Source organism: Panthera leo, chromosome A3 (assembly GCF_018350215.1).
Source record: "Panthera leo isolate Ple1 chromosome A3, P.leo_Ple1_pat1.1, whole genome shotgun sequence".
Taxonomy (NCBI): domain Eukaryota; kingdom Metazoa; phylum Chordata; class Mammalia; order Carnivora; family Felidae; genus Panthera; species Panthera leo.
Window position 1 is genome coordinate 92402223 of NC_056681.1, and position 23847 is coordinate 92426069.

A 23847-nucleotide genomic window follows, 5' to 3' on the forward strand; every position below is an offset into this window, starting at 1 on the left:
ATGAATATTTTTGATTGTAGGGAAGTCATCATATGATTTGTTCATTATTTCCATTAAGGTAGGTCTCTTAATGCATACAAAATCTGATCTCATGTCTGACTTCATTGTTATGCATTTTTCTTCTTATATAATTTTGAAAAACAAACAATGAGTATTGGAAGTCTAAAATACATTATATATATATATATATATATATATATATATATATATATATATATATTTTAATTTAGAGAGAGAGAGAGAGCCAGAAGGGGAGAGGGAGAGAGAGAGAATCTTAAGCAGGCTCCACACTTATCACAAAGCCTGATGTGGGGCTTGCCTTCACAATCCTGGGATCATGACCTGAGCCTAAATCAAGAGTCAGTTTCTCAATGGACTGAGGCACCCAGGCATCCCTATTTTAACACATTTTAATCAACTGCCTGGCTCATGTAAGGAAATGACTTGGATAGGAGGAGCCAAAGTCCATGTTTGGTTCTCTCATCTCCCTTTCCCACCTGCATTATCACTCCTGAGAGAATACCCTGAGAGGGAATATTCACTCTGAGTGGAGCCTCTGGCCTAGAAAACACAGATATATAAATGACATCACCTGAGGCCAATGACTGATCAAGAACTTGTCAACTCAGATAACAAAGACTGCCCACAGTTCTGTGTTATCTTTGGTGATTTCCTATGATTTTACAATGTCATATACAGTAGAAACAATGGGCCTGATCTCCAACAAGGGAAGAGGAATGTCATAAATGAAGAGATTTCTTTTCCATGCATGATGCCAAGTTCTTACCATTTTAATTACTCTCATTTAATTCAGATGATTTGACATTTCCTTTCTTGGAGAGATTTAAATATATTAAGTTCTTGATTAAAAAAAAAAGCCACTGTGCATCCCAGAAGTAAGAGTACATTATGTCATTTGTAAATATGGAAAGAGTTATTTGCTCAGGCACATGCTTTGGTAATGGACAAGGGAAGAACATTCTTTAAAGCAACATTCTCTAAATAAGTTCTAGAGAACCTTACTTATGCAGAAATGTGTTAATTAGAAAATTGAGTAAGGGTATTGAATACATTTAGAAAACCCAGAGTTAAACAAACTTGAATGGGTTTCTTGGCTACAATATTTCTGATATCCTTTAAATGTTAAAATGCCTTGTGAATTTCCAAAAGAATCTGTCATATGCAACGTTTTCTGAATTTAATGTGATAATAGAAACCTCTTTTGTTGTTGTGGTTGCACAGAAAGCATCTTCTGTTAGTGTTAGACACCACATTTAGAAAATGCTCTTTACATAAAGGCACAGACCTCTCATATTGCATGCTTGTATAATGGCTCAACTTGTTTTTAGTCAATTCCTCATTCAGGGTCATCAACCTATGATGATGACTTCTGCTCTATGGCAATGGTTCTCAGAATGGGTCACATACCAGCAGCATTAGCATCACCTGGAGATTTATTAGAAGTAAACATTTTCAGACCTCACCCCAGACCTACTGCATTGGTGCCCACCAATCTGTTTTTAAAAGACTTTCAGGTAATTATTTTACATGCTAGCATTTGAGAACCTGAGAACAACTGATCTTGCATGTTAGAATCAGAATGGAGACTCAGATCTCAATCAAGTAGAATGAGCACTTTTTTTGAAACTGGACTGTACCCCTGGAATAGTGCAAGCTCCACAACAGAGGATGGGAAGTTGAGTGCTTAGCAGAGTAACAAATCAAGAGGACAGAGACCCTACCAATAGGCACTACAAGTAGAAGCAAAGGCTGGCCTAGCAGGTACATTAGGTATTTGCATGACAGAGGTCATTTAGAGGTCTTCAAAGCAGGCTTGGTAACAAATGACTGGGATTCAGAGGCAGAAATCAGGTGCCTGGTAATACAGGCAAGAGAAAGACATACCTAACCTCACAGGACCAGGATCCTAGAGGTGAATCAAGGCAGGAGGAACTCTGAATTTCAGGGAACAGAATAGGAGACAGTTACAGAATTTTGTTACATAACAATCCTGAGGCCATGTCATTACAGGTCTGCACTCAAGTGAAATTAAAACTTGGATTCAATGAGGGGAATCCGGGCAGTTCAGTCAGTTGAGCATCCAGCTCTTGATTTGGGCTCAAATCATGATCTCATTTATGGTCACGAGATCAAGCCCTGTATCAGGCTCCACACTGAGCACAGAGCTTGCTTGGGATTCTCTCTCTCCCTCTCTCTCTCTGTTCCTTTCCTGTTCACTCATGTGTGCACTCCTTAGATAAATAATTATTTAATTAACAGATAAACATTAAAAAAATAAAAGATTCAAAGATAGACAACCAAATTTCTGAACTTGGGCTGGTTATGAACTTCTGAATTAAAAGCATTTAAAGGTTTTATAACATGGGGTATAGCAAATATGCCTGCCTGAGGATCCACATGGCTTCAGGAATTAGAAAAGTACAGAGGTGGAGACAAGAACCTAGGCACATTATTGCCACAAGACCCTTGGATTTCTCAGCTAAAAAACTGATTACCAACCACACTGTGGCTGTCATTACGCCTGTAGAGCAGAGTGAATCTGCTGCTTCTTTGCTTCTCCTCACTGTTTGATAATCTGTAATGCTTTATTACCTTTACTAAATGAATAGTCCTGCTTTCAATTCTTCATTAAGCAAAGACATATGCTGTGGATTGCATAACTTTCCATATTCGGGTTGCTACGCTTGTGGATGTCCCCTTGAAGATGTGACATTGATACTAAATTCCAGGTGTGGTTTGACCAGTTAAGCTTAGATTAAAACAATAACATTCCTTGTTAGGGACATTTCCATGATTTTTCTTTGCTGTTCTCATTACATTGAGTAATGTTAAGCTATCAACCAAAATTCCCAAATTTAATTTGCATGTATTGATTGCTCATAAAATGTAAAGTTATACTACAATTGGGATACTACACTTTATCCTCTTTCTCGGTTTCATGATGTGGATAACTTTGGAGTGTAGATCTGCCATATCTACTGATAAAAGTGTAGCAGGAAGGTCAGTGAAAATTTAAGCCACAGATACTCTCATACATCTGTCCGTCAAGCTTCTGAATTCAGGTATTTCCCCGCTGCATGATACAATAATTGAAAACAAACTCAACATTACTAAAAATATTTATGAAAAAAGTTAACCAAATTTTCAAATATTGATTCTTCTAATCTGCATGTGTCACTCCCAATTCTTTTCAGGCACAGTTTTAATGTCCTTGCTCTGCAAATACTCCATGGTACTCCTCAACCTGCAAATCTTTTGGAGGTTCAATAAAAATTATGGTACAAAATCAAGTTACTAATTAGGCTAGTCTTGAAATAAAACATAACTTTCTTTGACAGGTCTCTTTCAACATGAAAAATGAGTAGCGTCAAAATAATTCCTGACTTTTAGAAGACAGTGAAAAATCTTAATAATAGCCAGATCCAGAGTGACCAAAATTTCAAAACACCTGTAAATGTGTGATATATTTCTTTTCCAGCACACAAGGAGTATACCATGTGGGCTATTTGACTCACTGGATGGCATCTTCTAATAAAGCCACAATTCAAACTCTTCAATGTTGAGGGAAAAAGGGGGCAGTTCACATAACACGGCACTTGAATAAACCAGAAATGGTGATGAAAGTGACATTCATAGGTTAAGGGGCCCTGACAATAACCTAAATGGTGACTAACAAGCCTTGTATCCTCCTTGGTTACAACAGTTTTCAACACAGACATGACTGACTTTTGTGCTTTAAGCATTAATAATCTAATATTTGATCCTAAATCCTCTGTAGAAATATTGCTATCTTTTTTTGAATAAGTTGTTTTCTCTGAAAACTCACATGACCTGTCACATACTGTCAAGCCTGAAATTATCAACTAGTGACTTTTCCAAGCTTCCTCAAGTAAAATTTTTGTTTTGTTTTGTTTTTGTTTAATCATCAAAAGATTTCCAATGCACAGTGTAAACTTTTTCTAGCATATACAAGTGAAAGTTTTCACATTCAGAGGGCATAGCATCTTCATAATGCTACCTGTTTCGCTAGCAGTTCACTTCCTTAATTCATGTTAAACTTGAAGCAACTGTTGGCCAATATGACAGTTTTAAACAACGTGAAGACCATAAGCGATATAAGACACTTTTTGACTTGTAAGAAACTGCAGTGAACAGAAAACAGTTGACTTAGGCCTCCTTTGATAAAAATTTTTCAGGTCTGACCTCCAGTAAATCATCTAAGACAGAGGTGGGGTGGTAGATGGGCTACATGAGTGATGTTAGACAGAGGGTGAGAGAGTCCTTATAATTTGGGCAGACAATCCAAAATGTTCTGCTACAATCTATTCAATAATTCTTAAAAGAGAAACCACAATATCAAATAATGATCTTTAACTTTTAAACTCATAGTCAATTCATTCTACTTGAATAGCTAGGAAACATATACCCAGATATAATCCAGATTATAAATGTGAACTGGAAAGTTACCAGAATCTGACAGCAAGAGTCCTGTGTTCCAATGTGGAAAAACTTCCTTTGGTTGAATTTTCTTTAGTATGGCAAATATTTTTCTCAATTAAGACAGAATTTAACTTCAAGTATAATTTAAAATGGTAGTAGAACAAAATTACTTTCAGAAGAAAAAAAACATGCTCAATACTCTATGCAAGTTTACTTTGTTATGGAAATAGTCACAAGGCTCTTTAATTATTATTTCAGTAGAATTTGTAATTAAATGAATGGCAGCTACCAACTTAGTTCTTCAGAAGTCCACCTGTTCAGAATGCAAAACATGACCTAATAAAGGATGACAAAAATTTTATAATTTCATTTTGTTTTAAAAATAGAACTAAGCAAATCAGATGACCAGCTAGATCAGGATAATGTCCATAGAGAAGCAGAGAATTGCTGACATAAAGCGTCACAACACTAATGAAGTCAAGTGAAAATCATCTAACTTATGTGTGCAGAGTTATCACCTTTGTTTAAAAAATGAGTGGTCATTGTGCTTCTTTTAGATTGTAACCAATTTCCACGCAGTTCCTTTTCTCCTAAAGGATCACATAACCTCTAACCCTTCCATGGATACTTACCTTTTTTTCCTCATACTGTTATACAGTTTTTGAGTTACATCATATGTTTCCAGAAAACAAACAAACAAACCCTGTGAAATGAGTTAGTTAGTGCATATATACTCATACTTCGTTCCTACACTCTGTAGGGTCTCCCCACCTAATCATAGAACACACAGAAGGCGTTTGGTAGCCAACTGGCACAGGCTAGAAGGATTTCACAATACAGAGAGAAAGCACTCAACATTAAGTGAGCTGTGGTATACCAACCACAAAATCATATATTTATTTTTCCAACGTTTTCTTTTATTGATAAAAACTACACAAAAGCTAATTGATAATTAATTTAAAAAGCAATGTTATACATTATCTTGTGTTCAGAAATTTGTCAACTTGGCAGTTTTATTCATTGACCACATGGCCATTGTTCTTCATAGGAATGAGTCCATATGAGAAGATTTCTGCTGGTCTTTCCAACCAGAAGTCTGTACAGATCCCTTTCAGAATCCTTACACAGTGAAAAGTCACAGTGAGGACTGCCAATAAGAAAAAAAAAGCAAATCAAAACTCCTCATACTGTGTACTTCGTGTGTTTTGAAGGATCATTCGCCCAGATTTTAGTGGATTTTCATTCCAGTAGTTTTGTCAAACTCTGTGGTCAACTTTCTTTGTGGCCTGTCGTAAAGCAAATTTTCTTTTGGTACAACATAAGCTTTAATGCCCATGTTTAGGATTGAAAACAGATTCACTTGACCAGGAAAAAAAAAAAAAAAGAAAAGAAAATAAATCAAACAGGAACAAACAGCATTTTAGAGGAAAAATGAAATAAAGCAATTGAAATCAAGTCTGTAAGAATTACACACACCTAACAAGGAAAAGTGTATTGTGACCCCACTTCCCACCCAGCTCAGGTTCCCCCCCACCCCACCCCCCTCCTCCCTGTGGTTCTCCAGCCCAGGAACCATGCAGTGTAGAAAAAGCAAATATACAAACAATCCTATATGTAGCTAGGGTGAAATCTATTTTTATAAGAACTCGACACTTGGACTATTTACATCCAGGAGAAGTTTTGTTTTGTTTCGACGCAAAGAAAGTTCTGTAGTGTTCTCCTGGTTTTGCTGCAGGTGCATCCGCTGCCCTCTTTAAGCAGTTCTTTTTTCCTTTCCTGTGTGTCCTGGCTGAACAGAAAGGATGAGCCGGCTTGCTTGCTCGATTTTGGACACCCATTCTCCTTTAAGATGAAGCCTTCCCTCCCCGCCCCCAGCCCCGCCGAGGTCCCTCCCGAGGAGTTGGCCTTGGCGTTAGTTTGTTATTCTCTCAAGGTAAATGGCCGGCGCCGCCGACCGGGCGATGGTGGCGATGAAGCTGTGGTCGCGCCCGAGCTCCAGGCTGGGGGTTTCGTCCTGCTCCGGAGACACTGCTTCGTAGCCCTTGTTGACGCGGAGCGGCTGGTGAGCCTGGCAGTAGCCGATCACAGGCTGGTCGTAGCTGTAATAGGGCAAGGGCTTCACGTGGTGGGGGATCTGGGTGGGAGGAAGAGAAAGTCCGATTAAGAAAGTGCTCTGGAAAGATAAGAAGAGGGCATTCATGGCATTGTACTTTGTTCTCTTTCTTGCCCTTTTAAGGCATCAGCTCCTGATTCTGCTATTAATAAACGTTAAACAGAGTAAGGATTGTTAGTATTTAACTTGATATTGTTTTGTCCAGATACATAAGCCTTACATATGATTTTATGTACAGTGTATGTATGTGTGTATATATAATTTGTATATACACCTTTTATGTAGTTGTGCGTATATATACTTTATGTAAAAGTGTGTACTTTTTATGTATACTTTTATATAAAGTGTGTATATATACACATACATATGCATATACATATATATGTATATATATACACTATATATAAAATCATAAAGATGTTTTCATGTTCAGTCCTATTATCTTTCTATGTATTGTCATACAGACAGTTAAAAACAACCTAAATTCCCATCAACAGGGAATTTTAAAATATGTTAGGTAAGTTCACACACTTGAGTACAAGTATACAAAGACTGGGGTGTCTGTCTATTGTAATATGGCAAAATATGATATTAAGAGAAAACAATGTGAAAAGAATGTACAGTATGTTCCATTTTGTATAAATACAAATATAAACATACATAGAGTTTTTACTTTTAAAATATACTTATATACAATTAAAATCTTTATTGTGGGCATATATGTTTTATTTAAACCTTTTAAAAAATAATCACAATTTCCTATAGATTATTTCTAACAATTCTATAAATCCTGGACCAAGGAACTGAAGAATCATGAAAGTGGGCACATCCTTGTGTTCATAATATGTAATGTTATTGATTTCAAGCTAACAAGCCAAATATGTGTCTAATGTTGGAATAAAATGCCTGAATAACTGTCTATAGAAATCCCTTTTCATAGGAAAAGCTAAAAATATTAAAATTCTAGTAATTTCAAGTCTGTGCAGCTTTTTATTAAACCACAAATTTCTGGTAAAGAAAAATAGAGAAAGGAATATGAGGGTTGCTTAATTCTTTTTTTTTTTTTTTTTTAACAGAGCATGAACAGGGGAGGGGCAGAGAGAGAGGGAGACACAGAATCTGAAACAGGCTCCAGGCTCTGAGCTGTCAGCACAGAGCCCGACGTGGGGCTTGAACTCACGGACCGCGAGATCATGACCCAAGCCGAAGTCGGCCGCTCAACCGACTGAGCCACCCAGGCAGGCACCCTGAGGGTTGCTTAATTCTTGATATCACACTAAGCATTTCTTATGACCCACTAGATCCAGTCTGATACTCTTGGTTAACAAGTCCACAGGTGATAGAATTGCAAACACTCCACTGTCCTCTCAGGCAAGAGATGTGGCAGTTTCAAGTATCGTCTCCCAGCTCCAACTCACTTGCCGTAGTTGGCTTTATGATGCCAGGCTGGGTCTCTGCAAACTACACTGCTGCTTGGCCTGCTGCTCCCTATTAGACTTTAACAGTGGGCCCACTGGAGAGAGATGGCAAGACTAGAGGAGCTGGAGGAAACTGACCCCATGGTGGGCTTCCTCTCTGCTTCTTCCTGCTCCAGAGAGCTACCTCACCAACACTCCTTCATATTGGTTGTAGCAGCACCTTCCCACAAGAGCAGGCCATTCCGGTTTGTAGTCTTCCCAGCATTTGATCCCATCATGTCCCCCTCAGGATCTCCAGCACCAAGGAAATCTGAGATGCATCTCTGCAAAGCTCCTCCTCCAAGCTTGTAATTTTACAGTTCCAACATGTTCGTTTAGCCCCTTGGTCCCACAGGTGGTAGGGCTGGCAGTTACTTCTAAAGCCGTTGCCTCTGTTACACTATGGCACTTTTAACCTTTGCACGAGCTGAGTTAACAACTCTGTATTTAGTTAGCAATTCATGTAAATGCTTTGTCAAGATAACTGATATGTTGTCTGTCTCCCGATTAGACTATAGACTAGACTGTATCTGAGTCTTTCTGTAGGTTAAACTACAGAAATTAAGGTGTTATAATTTGGTAGAGAAGTTAACCCCCAAAGGCCTTATGGGTTAATTGTTCTGAAGGAAGTTAACCAGTGTTCTATCTAACTTGGCAGCCTTATTTTCACAATCCATTCTTCCTATTATTATATAAATCCCTCAAATGATCATGCAACTAGGTCTTGTGTTTTCTTCCTAGTATCCTCATTAATGTGTTAAGCAAATTTTGACATAAATTATGTTTGTATGAGAATTCTGTTTTGAACACCTCTATGCTTATTAAGATGAAAGTCACTTTCTCACATTTTTAAAGATATAGATTAAAGTAATGTTTTCTATGGCAGATCGCAACTCATTACTAAGTTATAAAATCAAATTAATGAATCCAGATAAACATTTTAAAAATTGAATTAACTGGAACAGAAAATATTAGATTATATCATGAATAAGGGTAAATTGCTTCATAGAAGTTTTGTTCCAAATTTGTGTGTTCATAAATGTGTGTTTACTGAGTCACACTGTGATTATTTGTTAAACTGGGAATCACAATAAAAGATGCTTCTAAAAATACTCAAAACACATAGTCAGGTTATGTGATCACAATAGCTAGATAAATTCCCTTGCTTCTTTTACTATTCTCTTTTTTCTAACTCACATAATTCAGTTTTTCTGAGCGAGTGAGAAAATTAAGCCAATATATATTTCTTTATTTTTGGATGAGACACGTTGACTTCTAAATGGAAGGTCAACACTGTTTTCATCAAGTCTTAAGAAATAGTAAAGGAAAGATAATTTCTCATCAAACAAGATGTTGATATAACCTGGAATATACAATGCTGTTCTCAAAAAAATCTGAACAAGAATACATACTAGGTCAAAATTTTTATTGACACAGAAATGTTTTAGAACTTAGACATTAATTTCTGGGCTGAGAGTGAGAACAAGGAACAAATTATAGGACAACATGGATGAATTACTAGATGAAAAATGTATTTATAATATAAAGTTAGGTTTGCCCTCAATCTATGGTGGGTTTTTTTTTTCTTACTCATATAGACTTCTCCTTATAAATCAGTACAGGTCCAGACATGAAATGTTTGTCACCAAGTTCTATTTTAAGTCACCTCATAGGATTTTGCTGTGTGTCAGATAGGTGGAGATATCTGCGATTAGTGTCATGGGTCACCAAAACTCTGAAAAAGCATAGAAATGAAACCACTTCATTGTGACATTTCAGCAAAAAGAATTTTATGAAGACCTTCTTAAGAGTTACATAGTTCATTCTTACTTTTTCATCATTAACAGGTGGAATAGTATAACTCTAAAACAAAAAATTCACCAAATGATTTCCAATGACAGCAACATTCACTGGTCATAGAATATGTGTTGCACACTTTCACTGAAATGCATGACTCATTGTCAACAAAATAGCCAAATTACTAAAAGGCATCAAAATAAACATTAAGCATGCGTTCTGGTTTTGTCCACTATCTCGTAGTACCATGGATAGTTCTCCTCCAGTCACCCATGAGAAGATTCCTGAACTACAAACATAACTTGGATGAGCGGTAAATGCAAAGTGAGACAGAGTCCTACAGATCCTACTAAAATTGAGTTCATCTACAAATGAAAACTTATATGTGAACAGTGTTCCATTTTCATTGTAAAATTCCAAAAGCTGAACTAAAATGGGAACAAACAACTTCATATCTAAGCCACAGTGGCATTTACCTTCAAATTAAGTTGATTCAAATGTCCAGGGACCTGTATTAACTGCAGAACATCAGGTTCATATATTCCATCATCTCTGAACTCAGAAAATTTGTTTTGCTATTACATTGGACCAGTTTACTTTTTACTTCAATGAACAAGGGCTCCTGCCATTTTCTCTATTGTATTTGGAGACAGGCTTAGAACTTCCAGCAGGACAAAAAACATTGTAAAGCTCCCTCCTGCACAACAGCCCAATAGCAAGAATTGAAAAGCCTAGTAAATTGGCAAGCTCTGAAAGGATATCTGAGATGTTTGCTCATTTACTCTTAAAATCTATTCTGCAGGGCACTATGTAATCAACTGATTTTGTGGTTTTCAAGGAGCTAAGAGACTGAGGTCTTGTATTTTATAGTAATAATGTACAGTACATTAACCACCTGGGTCCCTGTGTGTATCATTGTTTCCTTTCCAGCAGTCAAAACAAAGTATCCTTAAGTTCCCCTTAATGTGTCTTTGATATTTTTGTAAATGTGTTCTTAGAGCTTTTCCAAACGGTCCCTGTGTTCCATCAGCTCTCTGACGGACTTCATTCTGTGGCACAGCACAACAGCACTACTTAAAGATGGCCTCATTCGTATGCTTCACTGCTCATTGATTGCTTTGGAAACTGCACTTTATTTACAGATAATAGGTGTGGTGCATGGAACGAAGGAATCTCATCGGGGAAATATACTATCCTGAAATTCTGTCATTTGCTTCTCTCAAGAATGTGAACACTTTAACTCAAATTGGATTTAAACTTTTATAGAGGCACATAAACTTCTATAGAGGCATATTTCATAACTAAATCTGAGGTAGGTTACAAAGGGGAAAATCATTATAGTCACTAATTATAAGTCACTTTAATCCTGCCGAGTTTCCTGCAAATCCCCTGAAAATGGGGATAATAATGACATCTCATTCACCTCTATAAATTTCAGATAACTCTGAAAGTATTCACTGATTCTCAAGAAAGCAGGAATACACTGGCAAGACATATCTGCCGTAGTTTAACTCAACACTGACAGTGTCTTTCCTGGAAATGTTCCCTGTCTTTTGTCTTACAGTTTCCATTCGAGAGATGCAAGGTCTTGAGGGGTCACAGAGTGGTTCATTAACAGAGGCTCTCAGCCCTACTTTGTGCACTCAGAAGCTTAGATACCTTAGTGGATGTCCTGGTTTTCTGAAAATATCATTTACCCTTTGCCTAGAATATGTGTTTTTTCTACCGTGCTGGAGAGAGTGGAAAAGGACACACCCCTCTCAATTATGGTGGCTCACAGAGCCAGTGATTCAAAGAGGAAAGTGAAGAAAAGAGAATGTGTTTAAACCTTGGGAGGAAGGGCAAAAGTATAGCGGGATATGCAGAGTTTCAAGAGTCTACAAATTGATTCAGATCCCATAATTTTACATCCATAATAATTATATTTAAAATGAGAAATGAATGTGTCTGTGTAGTTAATGTGAGAGTAATGTGAAATGGGCTCTTGATATATGTGATCATGAAAGGCTTTTGAAGTTCAGTTTTGTTATAAGCATGAAATTCCAATATCGTTACCCTCTTTTCTCAAAGGTATTAGCATTAGTTATAAGTAGTTTAATAGTCTGATCATTTTAAAATTACCGTGCACTACCATTAGTCTTATTTATTAACTTTTCATGAACATTGTTCACATTTCAGTATGAGTTCTTTCAATTGAAGTCATAAAAAGTTGATTTTCAATTTCCTAAATGACATTTGGTCTCTAATTTTTGGAATTAAAGGGTAGTGTCTGACTACTCAGACCATTTAAAAAGTACCATCCTACAAATCCAGATGAGGAATTCAATGTAGTTGAATTGCTTAATGGAGATGGACATTTGGTTTATTGGAAATAAAATAGATTAAAAATGAAGGGAAATAGCTAAATGAGCATATAATTCAGCCTTTATTCTACTCACTATGTTAGCCTGTGACAGGAATGGACAGGGCCTAAGAAAATGTAAACAAATTTGGCTAGAGGTTGTTTTTTGTTTTTGTTTTTGTTTTTCTTTTCAGGAATTTTGATCAAAGCTGACAGAACCTCAGCTCCTTTAAGTACATTGGGTAAAAGGGAGATTTAATGGACTCATAGACACAAGAAAGGATTTTACAGCTAAAAAGAGCAAGTACCACTGGGTCTCAAAAACAATTGACACTAGGAACTCGAATGTCACCAGGGTCTTGATAACTTGAGAATCTCTACAAGTTATCTTCACATCTTGATTGCCCAACAGCTTCCGTCATCTGACTGAGCACAGGGCGACAGCTTCAAAATTTTGCATGTTCCAGCCATAGTAGATCACACGAATGACCACAGTTCTTTCTAGCTCCCCTCATCAAAATGTAGAATAAATAGTGGCTGGTCTTGTGATTTTCTTTGCCCAGTAGTACACAGCAGCAGAAGTGCTGCTTGGGTCCCAAGGTTCCTAGGATCCTGGCCAGGTTAGCCACCGCCACGTGAACAAGCCCAGTCTAGACCACTGGAGAGTGGAAGGCCCTCTGGAGCCATGGAGGCATCTTAGACCAGCCAGCGTCCCTTAGGGCCCACAGAAGTTCATCAGGCACATGAGTCCAGGAGCAACCCCCCCGCCCCCCTGCACTCCAGCTGGCCCCAGAGGAGCAGAATTGCTCAGCTACTGCCCTTCCTTCCAAAAAGCATATGAGACATTGGACTGAACTACGACACTGACAATTCCTACAAACCTGCTTTCATCCTTCACTTCTCAATTGAAAGAATTAAAATAACAATTGTCCTTTCATAAATTTTGCCTCTTTAGGTTTCGAATATCTGAAGGCATTTGTAATATAAAAAAGGGACACAAGGTAAGAAATGAATCGAAATCAACTCATCAAATTAACATTATTTAATCCATTCGACAATGAAACATTCTTGTTCATTGTTTTTAAATGCAGGCTCGCTTCTTAATTAGAAAACACAATTATCTAAGTATTAGTTTCTTTTCATCGAACAGTAAAACTTTCAATATCACTTGACATTATTTCTAAAACATTTGCTATACGGCTTATTTTAAAGCACAGTTTTGAAAAAGTACCTTGAACCCAAAGGTCAAGATGGAAATTTGAGTCCTGAGTACTATCTTTCCAAGTTAGCACTCAAATGAACAAAGATTTTATTTAATAGATGTTTGTTCATTTGTTTTTCCATCACCAAATCAAAAACTCTTAGAAGTTCCTGTAACATACAGTATAGAGGAGAATAAATTAAAAGAAAAATTTACTAGCATGTAATAAAATGCAACCAGAGGAAAAGCTGCTTGAGATTAGGGAAAGGCCATTTGCAGGACTATAAAACAGTCAGCAGCTTTGAGTATCTAAGACCAGTGAGGTAGGAAGAAAAGGCAGGGTTGGGGCAATTCCCGGTCATGAGAAAAATCAGGATAACATCAGAGGTTGAGAAAAAGCAGAATAAGCCTTACTTTCAGGATTCATATTGTGTAACACTGAGTAAAGCCAGAGTATAACTATACCAGAAAACTCACCTCCTATTTAAGGAAATGGTGAGTTCTTCTTCTTCTTCTTCTTTTTAAATGTTTATTTATTCTTGAGAGAGACAGAGACAGAGTGTGAGCAGGGGAAGGGCACAGAGAGAGAGGGAGACCCAGAATCTGAAGCAGGTTCCAAGCTCTGAGATGTCAGCACAGAGCCCCTCGCAGGGGTCAAACCCAGGAACTGTGAGATCATGACCTAAGCTGAAGTTGGAAGCTTAAGCGATTTAGCCACCCAGTGCCCCACAAAGCCTATCTCTTTAAAAAAGAGGCCCATGCAATCTCTGACATCCTAACACTGTATACACACACAAAGACTTTACTCCCTAAGCAGTAACAATAATAAAGAAGAATCTCAAGAAATAAGATTCAAGAATTTAACAGAAGACAATAAATCACAGTGATTAGTGGAAAAAGTCAAGATTTACTAAAAATGAATGAAACTGGAAACAATTTAAAATGCATTTTATTTTATTAAAAAAAATTTTAATGTTTATTTTTGAGAGAGATCGAGACAGAGACAGAGCATGAGCAGGGGAGGGGAAGAGGGAGAGGGAGACAGAATCCCAAGCAGGCTCCAGGCTCTGAGCTGTCAGCACAGAGCCCGATGCGGGACGAATTCATGCGAGATCATGACCTGAGCCAAAGTCAGACGCTCAACAGACTGAGCCACCCAGACGCCCCTAAAGTGCATTTTAGTTGAAACTCATCATCCTGACATTGCTTGGCTGCATACCAGGTATTCACGTTATTTGTTGAAGGAAAGAACAACAGCAATCTTCTTTTTCCCACACTTTATTTTGAAGATTAAATCAGTAATAAATACGAAAAAACTCAAAATAATCTACTCATATTTGTCACAAACACTTATTAAATTTATTGATCTTTGGTTTTGAAAATCTCTAAAGAAAAACAAAAGATACTGGTGCAAATTGGTAACTTCTGTTTTGTTTATGGGCTGATGTGTTTACCAAGTAGCTCTAGCATGCAAAATACACAATACTAAACACAGTACATGTTGGCTTTTCATCTTGATGGGACTATTCAGACCATTTTAATTATTTTTTAAAGGTTTTTATTTTTATTTTTGAGAGAGAGCACGTGAGCGGGAGAAGTGCAGAGCGAGAGGGGTACGTACAGAGGATCCTAAGCAGGCTCTGTGCTGACAGCAGCCAGCCCAATGCAGGGCTTGAACTCACTAACCTTGAGATTCTGACCTGAGCCAAAGTCAGATGCTCAACTCACTGAACCACCCAGGTGCCCCTATTCAGACCATTTTAATGTTTATTTTATTTTTGAGAGACAGAGACAGAGCGTGAGTGGGGGAGGGGCAGAGAGAGAGAGAGGGAGACACAGAATCCAAAGCAGGCTCCAGGCTCTGAGCTGTCAGCACAGAGCCCAATGCGGGGCTCAAACTCACGAACCAGGAGATCATGACCTGAGCCGAAGTCTGCCGCTTCACCAACTGAGCCACCCAGGTGCCCCAAGACCATTTTAAAGTTAAGTTCTTGGGTGCCCTGGTGGCTCAGTCAGTTGAGCATCTGACTTTAGCTCAGGTCATGATCTCACTGTCTGTGAGTTCGAACCCTGTGTGGGGTTCTGTGCTGACAGCTCAGAGTCTGCAGCCTGCTTCAGAACCCTGCCCCTCCCCCCCACCCCACTAGCACTCTGTCTCTGTGTTTCTGAAAAATGAATAGACATTATAAAAAAATTTTTTTTTAAAAGTTAAGTTCTGACAAAAGTTGCATGTTGGCATTTGCTTTACTTGTTCTGTTCTTATTTAAAGATGGGAACATGTTCTATTTGTGCACTCATGGTTGTCCAAATTTTAACTTTTAAGTCAGTCGTGGGATAACAGAACAGAACATCCACTTACATCTTTATTGCTCTCCTACCAGGCCACCTTGCGTGTGAGGTGTCCAGAGAGTTGATTAACTTAATGAATGAGGTACTAGCTGTACTTTGAAGTTAGCTTTGACTCCATTAACTGGAAAGCTTATTACATTAGCAGGACTCTCAGTGTTCAGTGAGGTTTTGGGCTAATGAGCTGGATTAATTAGCTAGTATTAACTTCTAAAGGCTTTCCCTCTGTTGCTCTGGCCTCCGAATTTGAAAGAGGAAGGACTCCCTAATAGTGCACTACAAGCAAACATCCTATCGAAGTGAAATCTACATAAATACTGCAATAAAAAATAGACACCATGAAATTTCAAAATCCACATCTTTCTCCTCTGAAAAAAGTTATGGAAGTTTTGATGATATACAGTGATGTACAGAAGACAAGTGTTGCTGAAATAGAAGGCAGTAATCACTACTGCTGGGAACTTAAAAACAAAACCCGAACAAAAGAAAACAAAAACAAAACTTATTAGCACATGTAACAGATTCAGGGTAAGATTTACTTTGCAATCCCTTCTCAGAATTTGGAAATGGTGGGAAGGTGCAAGCAGCAGGCATGAGAGACCTTTCTTCTTTCAGGGTCACTTTGAGTTTCTCCACAGTGTTCTGAGTAGCTTATTTCTAGTTTCCATAGGAATTTCTGTAGTTCTGTATAAAATTGTGTTAAATTCTTAATAGTGTCCTTAATTTGTTTTATGCAAGAGCCTGTATCTCGTCTAATCCAAATGTGACTGATTTGTTTGGCTTTTGAAGATATATTCCCTTTGTGATCCTCCCAAAGCATGCAATTCAATAGTGCAGTGGGTATTCAGTAAAAGCTAGAAATGTTTTTAAAATGTAGAAATAAAATGAAATGAAAATCATATATAAGGAAGGTGATTGGGTTTCTTGCATTCATGTACTTACCTTTTCATCCCAGGGTAAAAGTTTAGAGCCAAATGACAATTACAGACGGAAGAAAACCCCAGAAGGACGTACACCTTGATAGGATGAGTAACCTGATTCTAATAGAGTTTAAATAGAACTTCTTGGGGGACTGACTGATCCTAATGAAAAGAGGCATGGCAATGTATATTTAATTACAAATATAGGAGAGGTCCATTTAGAAAATGCAATTAAAGTTTTTATTCTGATTGAATATATTTTAGAACAGAATGGCAGAGTGAGGCATAAATAATATTGGTCTCATATTTTTTAATAAAACGTGTTAAGCTCTAGGTTGCTGCCTGGATCTCTGCCACTGAGTATATACTATTAAGGGGTAATTATATAAAGTGAATTTGCCATAATAGTGCACTTATTTATGTATCCATTCATTCACATAGCAAATATTTATCACTGGAGTTAGCTAACTTTTTCTGGGAAGGGCCAATAGTAAATATTTTAGGCTTGCGACCCATGCAATCTCTGTCACAACCAGTAAACGACTACCATCGTAACATGATAGTAGGCTGAGACAAAATGTAAACAAGTGAGCGTGGCTCCATTTCAATAATAATTGATTTATGAACACTGAAATTTGAATTTCATGTAATTTTCAGGTGACAGAAACTATCTTCTTTGGATATTTTCAACCATTAAAAGCAATAGAAGCCATTTAGCTTGGGCCTCATTTACTAAGCTAGGCATTGTGGTAGGTGCTGGGTGTATGAAGAAGAAAATAAAGGTCCGTCCTCAAAGAGCCTCCTCAGAACTGATAGAGTAAGACGAATGTAATTCTAATTCCCTGTAGGTGAAGCTGCATAATCCAAATCAGTGAAGAGAGGGAGAAAAGCACTCCCAGCTGGTGGACACTGCAGGTTTTCTTGTGAAGATCCAGGTCTTCCACGCTGGAATAAAGCTCTCAGTGGATCCCAGACAAAGAGCTGGACCCACACAACCTTGGTACTTAGAAGTCAGACTTGAACCTCCAGGTGGGAGTTCTGAAGTCACCATTCAGGTCATGTAGATCAAACACAGTCTGGCAGAATAAACGCCCAATGACCTTTCAGTGAAGATCTTAAGCAACACTCAGGCCCGTGAACCTGCCCCTGGGTATATGACAGCTTATATAACTGCAAGGCCCAAGGGAACTTTCCTGCTTTTGTAAAAGAGGTTAAGTTCACGGGTCATCTAACCATAAACAGGTTTTGTTTTGTGGAGAAGTTGAAAAGCCTTTCTCTTTCCCAGTCTCAACAAGCCTTTTCCCATATCTGGGCCTTTGTACTTGCCATTCCTTTTGTCTGGGATATTCTTATTCCAAATCTTTTCAGTAGGATGATGCTGATCCTTTGAGTCCTGGCTTAAATGTCACGTTTCTAGAGGGGCCTTCCCAAACTGCCCTAACTTGCCGCTCCATCACTACTCACACACGTAAGCCATTCCCTATTTCAGTTCCCTGGTTTTTTTCTTCGCAGCATTTATCAAAATGTTAAGTATCTGTGATCATGTGTATCTTTGCTCCTTTACTGTCTGTTTTCTCCCAGTATGAGCTCCATGCTGTCACAGAATGTTTCAGACTGATTTGGTATTGCCTTCCTAGAATATTTCAACAAATGTGTGCTAAAACAATGTATGAATTTATGAGAGGTATTTGTGAGGGAATTGGGTTTTATGTGGAAGACATTTGCCTCCAAAACTGTGAACTTCCTTTCCTTTGTCTTTTTCCATTGCCTCTCACCCAATTCTCTGCTTTAAATTTAAACAGGGACCTAGGATGGGGCACAAACACTTTCTATATACAAATATCGGCATGCCCAGCACTGTACTGAGAGCTATAGGTAACAGAATGACTAAAGGCGTCCATGACCTTAAGGAACCTATAACCTAATATGGAAGACAAATGTGAGCAGGTTTTTACAATGTGACATCATTTATGGTACAATGTAATAGTAGAGGTATATGCAAAATGATAAGGAGGACAGAAGAGGAAGTGAGATGCTTATCAGGTGTTTTCTAATCCAAAGAATGGATGCTTATGAAGTCACCAATAGAAAGTCTCGTGCCACATGTGGCTTCTAAATATGGTCAACCCAATTCTGCTACTGTTGCCACGGCACATGGCTTCCTTGTGCCATTGAGAGCCCACTGCCCAGGTTAGTCTTTTAAAAATATTAATAGTCTATCCAACTCACCTACAATTTGCCCTTGTAGGGAATGGATTCCACATCCTCAATCTCTTCCTCCATTATTTTCACCTCTCAGCTCAACACTGAGAGGAGACTGTTGCCTTAGTTTCTTACAGATGAAGCATCCCTAAGTTGTGATAAGCAGGTAAGACTGACCATAGCTCTGGGGCAGGACATTGAGACAGCAGCTTTCTCAGTGGCTGCTGAGAAAACAATTGACCCTTGCCACCTTTAATAAAAGTGAAGAAAATGGAGATCCTCACCTTCCTTTTCACTAGCCATTTAGGATTTCATCAACCATACAGACTGCCCTTAAACCATGGTTGTCAGACCTGGATGCAACTTTGACACCCTTTGCAGTGATTTTAAAAATACTTAAGTCTGGTCCCTATCCCAGATCAATCAAATCAGAGTTTCTGGGGTATGGCCCAGGCCACTCTATTTTTTAAAAAGTACCCGCTCAAATGTGCAACCAAGGTTGAAAACACTACTTCTTGTTAAATTTAGATGGCTTTCCTTTAAAGATGTAGGCCCAGCAGGGAGTACACATTGTGATTTACCTAATTCCCCACACCTGCCTGAAGACTCCCTGGCTCAAAACAAAGCAGATTACTTCCCAATCTGAAGTCACCAAACATGGTGCACATGTGTGTGCTTCTTACTCTCCAATTAAATTTTCCTTTTTCTTAAGTTCAATTCATTACTGCTAATTATTCTGTCTCACCAATTTGTGTTTCTTCACTTGGCCCTATTCCTATTCTTGTAGGTGATTGTTCTGCCCGGCTTTTAGTTATTATCGATTTGGTTATGTATATTTCTACTCTTTTGTCTAAAGTTAGGTGTAATTCAGTTGGGTAAGTTTAACAACTACATTATACACATGTTTTTTAAATAGCTACTTGTAGGTGAATTTACCTTGCCTTGATGGCAAAGTGCCCATAAATGTTCAGTCAGCTGGAGAACTCCTTTGGCTAAACATTTTCACAATCTATTTCTTTTATTTTTTTTTAAGTAATTTAATTTACTGGGATGGTAGTAATAGCCCATTCCACTTTGCACTATGGGGAAGAAAGGATATTTTTATCTACTTAAAAGCTAATAAAGACTCCCACTGTTGAAAAATATTCAAACCTCCCAATTATTTCCATCAAGCGATAAATTTAAAAGAAAAGAAAAAGAATTAAAACCCCAAAGTGTTAGCAAGTAAGCAATAATGACTAGGAGAAACTTAGGGAAAGATCATTAAATTCATCTTTGCTTTAGAGCAACCTGATACTCATATGCAGAGGGGACTATAAAAAGGGTGTTTTCTGCCACTGGAAGTAGTAAGAGTTGACATATAATTGATGAAATTCACCATCTTTGGTAATAAATCATAGAAGGTATGTGCGCAACCACAGAGCTGTTCTCCCACTCTCCACCCATCACCCCCAACTCCAGCTGCTGCTCACCCAAAGATCTTACTTGCCCCATAGTATCATGCTCCCCCGTCAACCACCATGGCCATATGCCTATAGTTCCCTAGCACTACAGAGTATTAATTTTGCAGACTACCTCTATGGGTCCCTTTTTAAGAACGAAGCTAAACTGAGTAGCTGAATTTTTTGATATACTCCAAAGGAGTTGGGTAAATCCATCATGTTGCACTTGATTATTTTTTTTTTTTGCTATCTAGTCCCACTACACACCATTTCTATAATATTCTACTTTTCTTTCCTGACCCAAATGTATTTTCCCTTTTTCCTACCAAACCACCTCAATGAATGCATGTAGCTTTATTGTGATTCAGGTACCTTTGACATCTGACAATCCAAGCAGGCCACTTCTAACCTGTATACTGTGTTCTAGTTCTATGTGTTCCTCCTAGATCCTGACCTTTGGGTGATTGACCCCAGAGTATTTAGCCCAGATTCAGAATTTCCCACTGCTCTTAACAGTTTAGTTTAGAAGTTTTTAGTTCTGAACTGTATCTTAATGCAGATAGACCACAGTCTTTTATCAAGACAGCTCATGCTCATTGAATCTTACTAAGAAGCTCAAGGTATAACTAATTTTTAGAGTGCCACTGAATAGTGGTTTTCTGGCTTATTGTTAAATAATACCACACATTTATCATAAATAAATTTATTTATACCATACTATTATAAGTTATTAAAAATAAGTTTATGATTTCATCATGAACTTAGACCCTCAGAGAAGTCCTGGAACTCAGTTTCTTGGAACTGAGTCAAGCATTGAGAGTTTGATAGAAAAAGAGCTCATAGTATTCTTGGATAGATTTAACTTTATGTGGATTCTATATGGCAACCCAAAGTACTATTTTCTAGGATGGTAGGTAATTTCTATTTAACTACGAGAAAACATGGAAAAGCAACATTATCATTTTAGCTAAACATGTAGTAAAACCGCACTGATTCAGACTAACTGAGAGATGATCACTCAGTGAGAATAATAAATTATATAGCATTTTAAAAAGTTGTAGTTTGGTGCGCATGGGTGGCTCAGTCAGTTGAGTGGCCAACTCTTGATTTCGGCTCAGGTCGTGATTTCATGGTCATGAGATCCAGCCCTATGATGGGCTCTGCACTGACAGCATGGACCCTGCTTGGGATTCTCTATCTTCCCCACTCTCTCTGCCTCTCCCCCAGTCACGCGTGCACATGCTCACTCTCTCTTTATCTCTCTCTCTCAAAATAAATAAATGAACTTAGAAAAGATTTTTAAACAGTTGTAGTTTACTTCATTGGGATTAACCTAAAGTCAACAAGCTACCAGTGTGTGTAGACAATATACTTTCCCACCTATATCTCCTTGATGGGTAGGGTGTTTATGTCATGTGACTTGTGGTAGAGGGAGAATTTGTGCAGATTGGTACCAGGAAGACTAGGGAGAATAAAAGATAATGAAACAACATTCCCTTCCTGTCCATTGCTTCTGATCAGCAGTTGATCAAAATGTGCATGAAGGGGGGCACCTGGGTGGCTCAGTCGGTTAAGCGGCCGACTTTGGCTCAGGTCATGATCTCGCGGTCCGTGAGTTCGAGCCCCGCGTCGGGCTCTGTGCTGAAAGCTCAGAGCCTGGAGCCTGTTTCGGATTCTGTGTCTCCCTCTCTCTGACCCTCCCCCATTCATGCTCTGTCTCTCTCTGTCTCAAAAATAAATAAATGTTAAAAAAAAAAAAAAAAAATGTGCATGAAGGACTTTGTAACGCACTGAGTACTAAAGGTGACATATACTTGTAAAGAAGCCCTTCTTTTTTCTGTGGAAGAGCAGCACTCTTGCATCTCTGACCTCATCAATGGTCTTGCAGTGGGGCACTGTTACAGACCCAATGTATGTTTCCTCCATCAAATCCATACCTTGAAGCCCTAACCCCTGTTGTGGCTGTATTTGGAGATGGAGCTTCTAAGGCTGAAAGATTAAGATTAAGTGTGGTTATAAAGGTGAGGTCTTGATTCCACAGGATTAGTGTATTTTTTAAAAATGTTTATTTATTTATTTTGAGAGAGAGACAGAGAGAGACTTGGGGAGGGATAGAGAGAGAGAGAGAGAGAGAGAGAGAATCCCAAGCAGGCTCTGCACTGTCAGCATGGAGCCCAATGTGGGGCTCAGTCTCACTACTGTGAGATCATGACCTGAGCCAAAATCAAGAGTCAGATGCTGAACCAAATGAGCCACCTGGGCTCCCCAGAATTAGTGTCTTTATAAGAAAATACCAGAGAGCTTGTTCTCTGTCATTCCATGTACATATAAAGGCTACGTAAACACGCCACGAGATCCCTGTTAGCCAAGAAGGGGGATCTCAGAATGAAACCTACCTCTCCAACACCTTGATCTTAGAATTCTGAGTCTCTAGAATGGCTGTTTAAGTCATCCAGCCTATGGCATTTTTTTTATGGCAGCCTGAGCTGACTAATACAGACACCACCACCCTGAAGTGGTGAGACTTTGTATAAAGATGGGTGAATGCTGTCACAGTGATGGAAGCACCATGGCTGAAGCTGATGAGTCACTTAGTGAGAAAGTACTTCTGCACACCTCCAGAAAGAATTTATTGAGAGAGATGAGTGGAATCCTGCTATTTAATAGCAGGATATATGGGCATTAGTGGTATTTATCTGATTTATCAATGCTAGACCACAAGGATCAGTATACAGGTTGTCACAAGATGCTAAGATTTCCCTCCTGACAAAATATCTCTTAGTTTAGGACAGATTTAACAGGAGCATGACGATTTACATTTTTCTTTCTTGAACATCTTCCCCATCCTCCATTATATAATGTTCATCTTTATACTATTTAAATTAGTCTGGATCTGGGAGGGGGTCATATATGAGGGGATTCTTTCCTTCCTTGTACCTTATTTTTACTTGCAATGCAAGATGGAGAGAGACTTTTGTATTCATGTAGGCTGTCATTCTCCTAGTGTCCAGCTGGTGACCTGGGCACCAACACATTTTCCTAAGATTCTGTAAGCTGTGGTGCTCCTTGTCTCCTTATGTCACCCCAAAGGCTCATGACTACTGAAAAAGGATCAAGGTAACTCTAACTTACTGCATATCTTTGGACTGCATTGTGCTCATTCTCCTTTCATCCACTTAGACACTTTCCCACCCTTCTATGCCTTGCCTTGTGCCTAAGGAGGCTCATTCTATGACCCAAGATCCGTTGTTATCTGGCTTCAATTAGTTTCAGTAATGAGAGGTACCCAATGGTAATAGGAAACAGGAGGTCAGAGTATTTATTCCTTGCCATCCAGTCTGGCCTTGCTACTCTTCTGGAGTGACTGGTTTATTCTATAGTAGTGATTCACAATCTGGAGCAATTTTGCCTCCTGGGGAACGTTTGGCAAAATCTGAAGGTATTTCTATTGTCAAGGCTAAGGCTGTCAAGACAAGAAGTTGTCAAGACTGAGGTATTCCTGGGCATCGAGTGGGGTAGAAGCCAGGGATGCTACTAAAAATCCTACAATACACAAGATATCTTCCT

The 23847-nt window shown here is 38.5% G+C and overlaps 1 protein-coding gene across 1 annotated transcript in view; it reads right to left on the minus strand.

Moving 5' to 3' along the window:
* Positions 1-6362: 6362 nt before the first annotated feature.
* LRRTM4 (leucine rich repeat transmembrane neuronal 4) overlaps positions 6363-23847 on the minus strand; it is a 705057-nt gene continuing 687572 nt past the window's right edge. Inside the window, exon 3 of the mRNA XM_042930238.1 lies at positions 6363-6595. Within this exon, the coding sequence (XP_042786172.1) occupies positions 6374-6595 (222 nt within the window). The 3' untranslated portion in view covers positions 6363-6373. The remainder of the gene's footprint in view (positions 6596-23847) is intronic.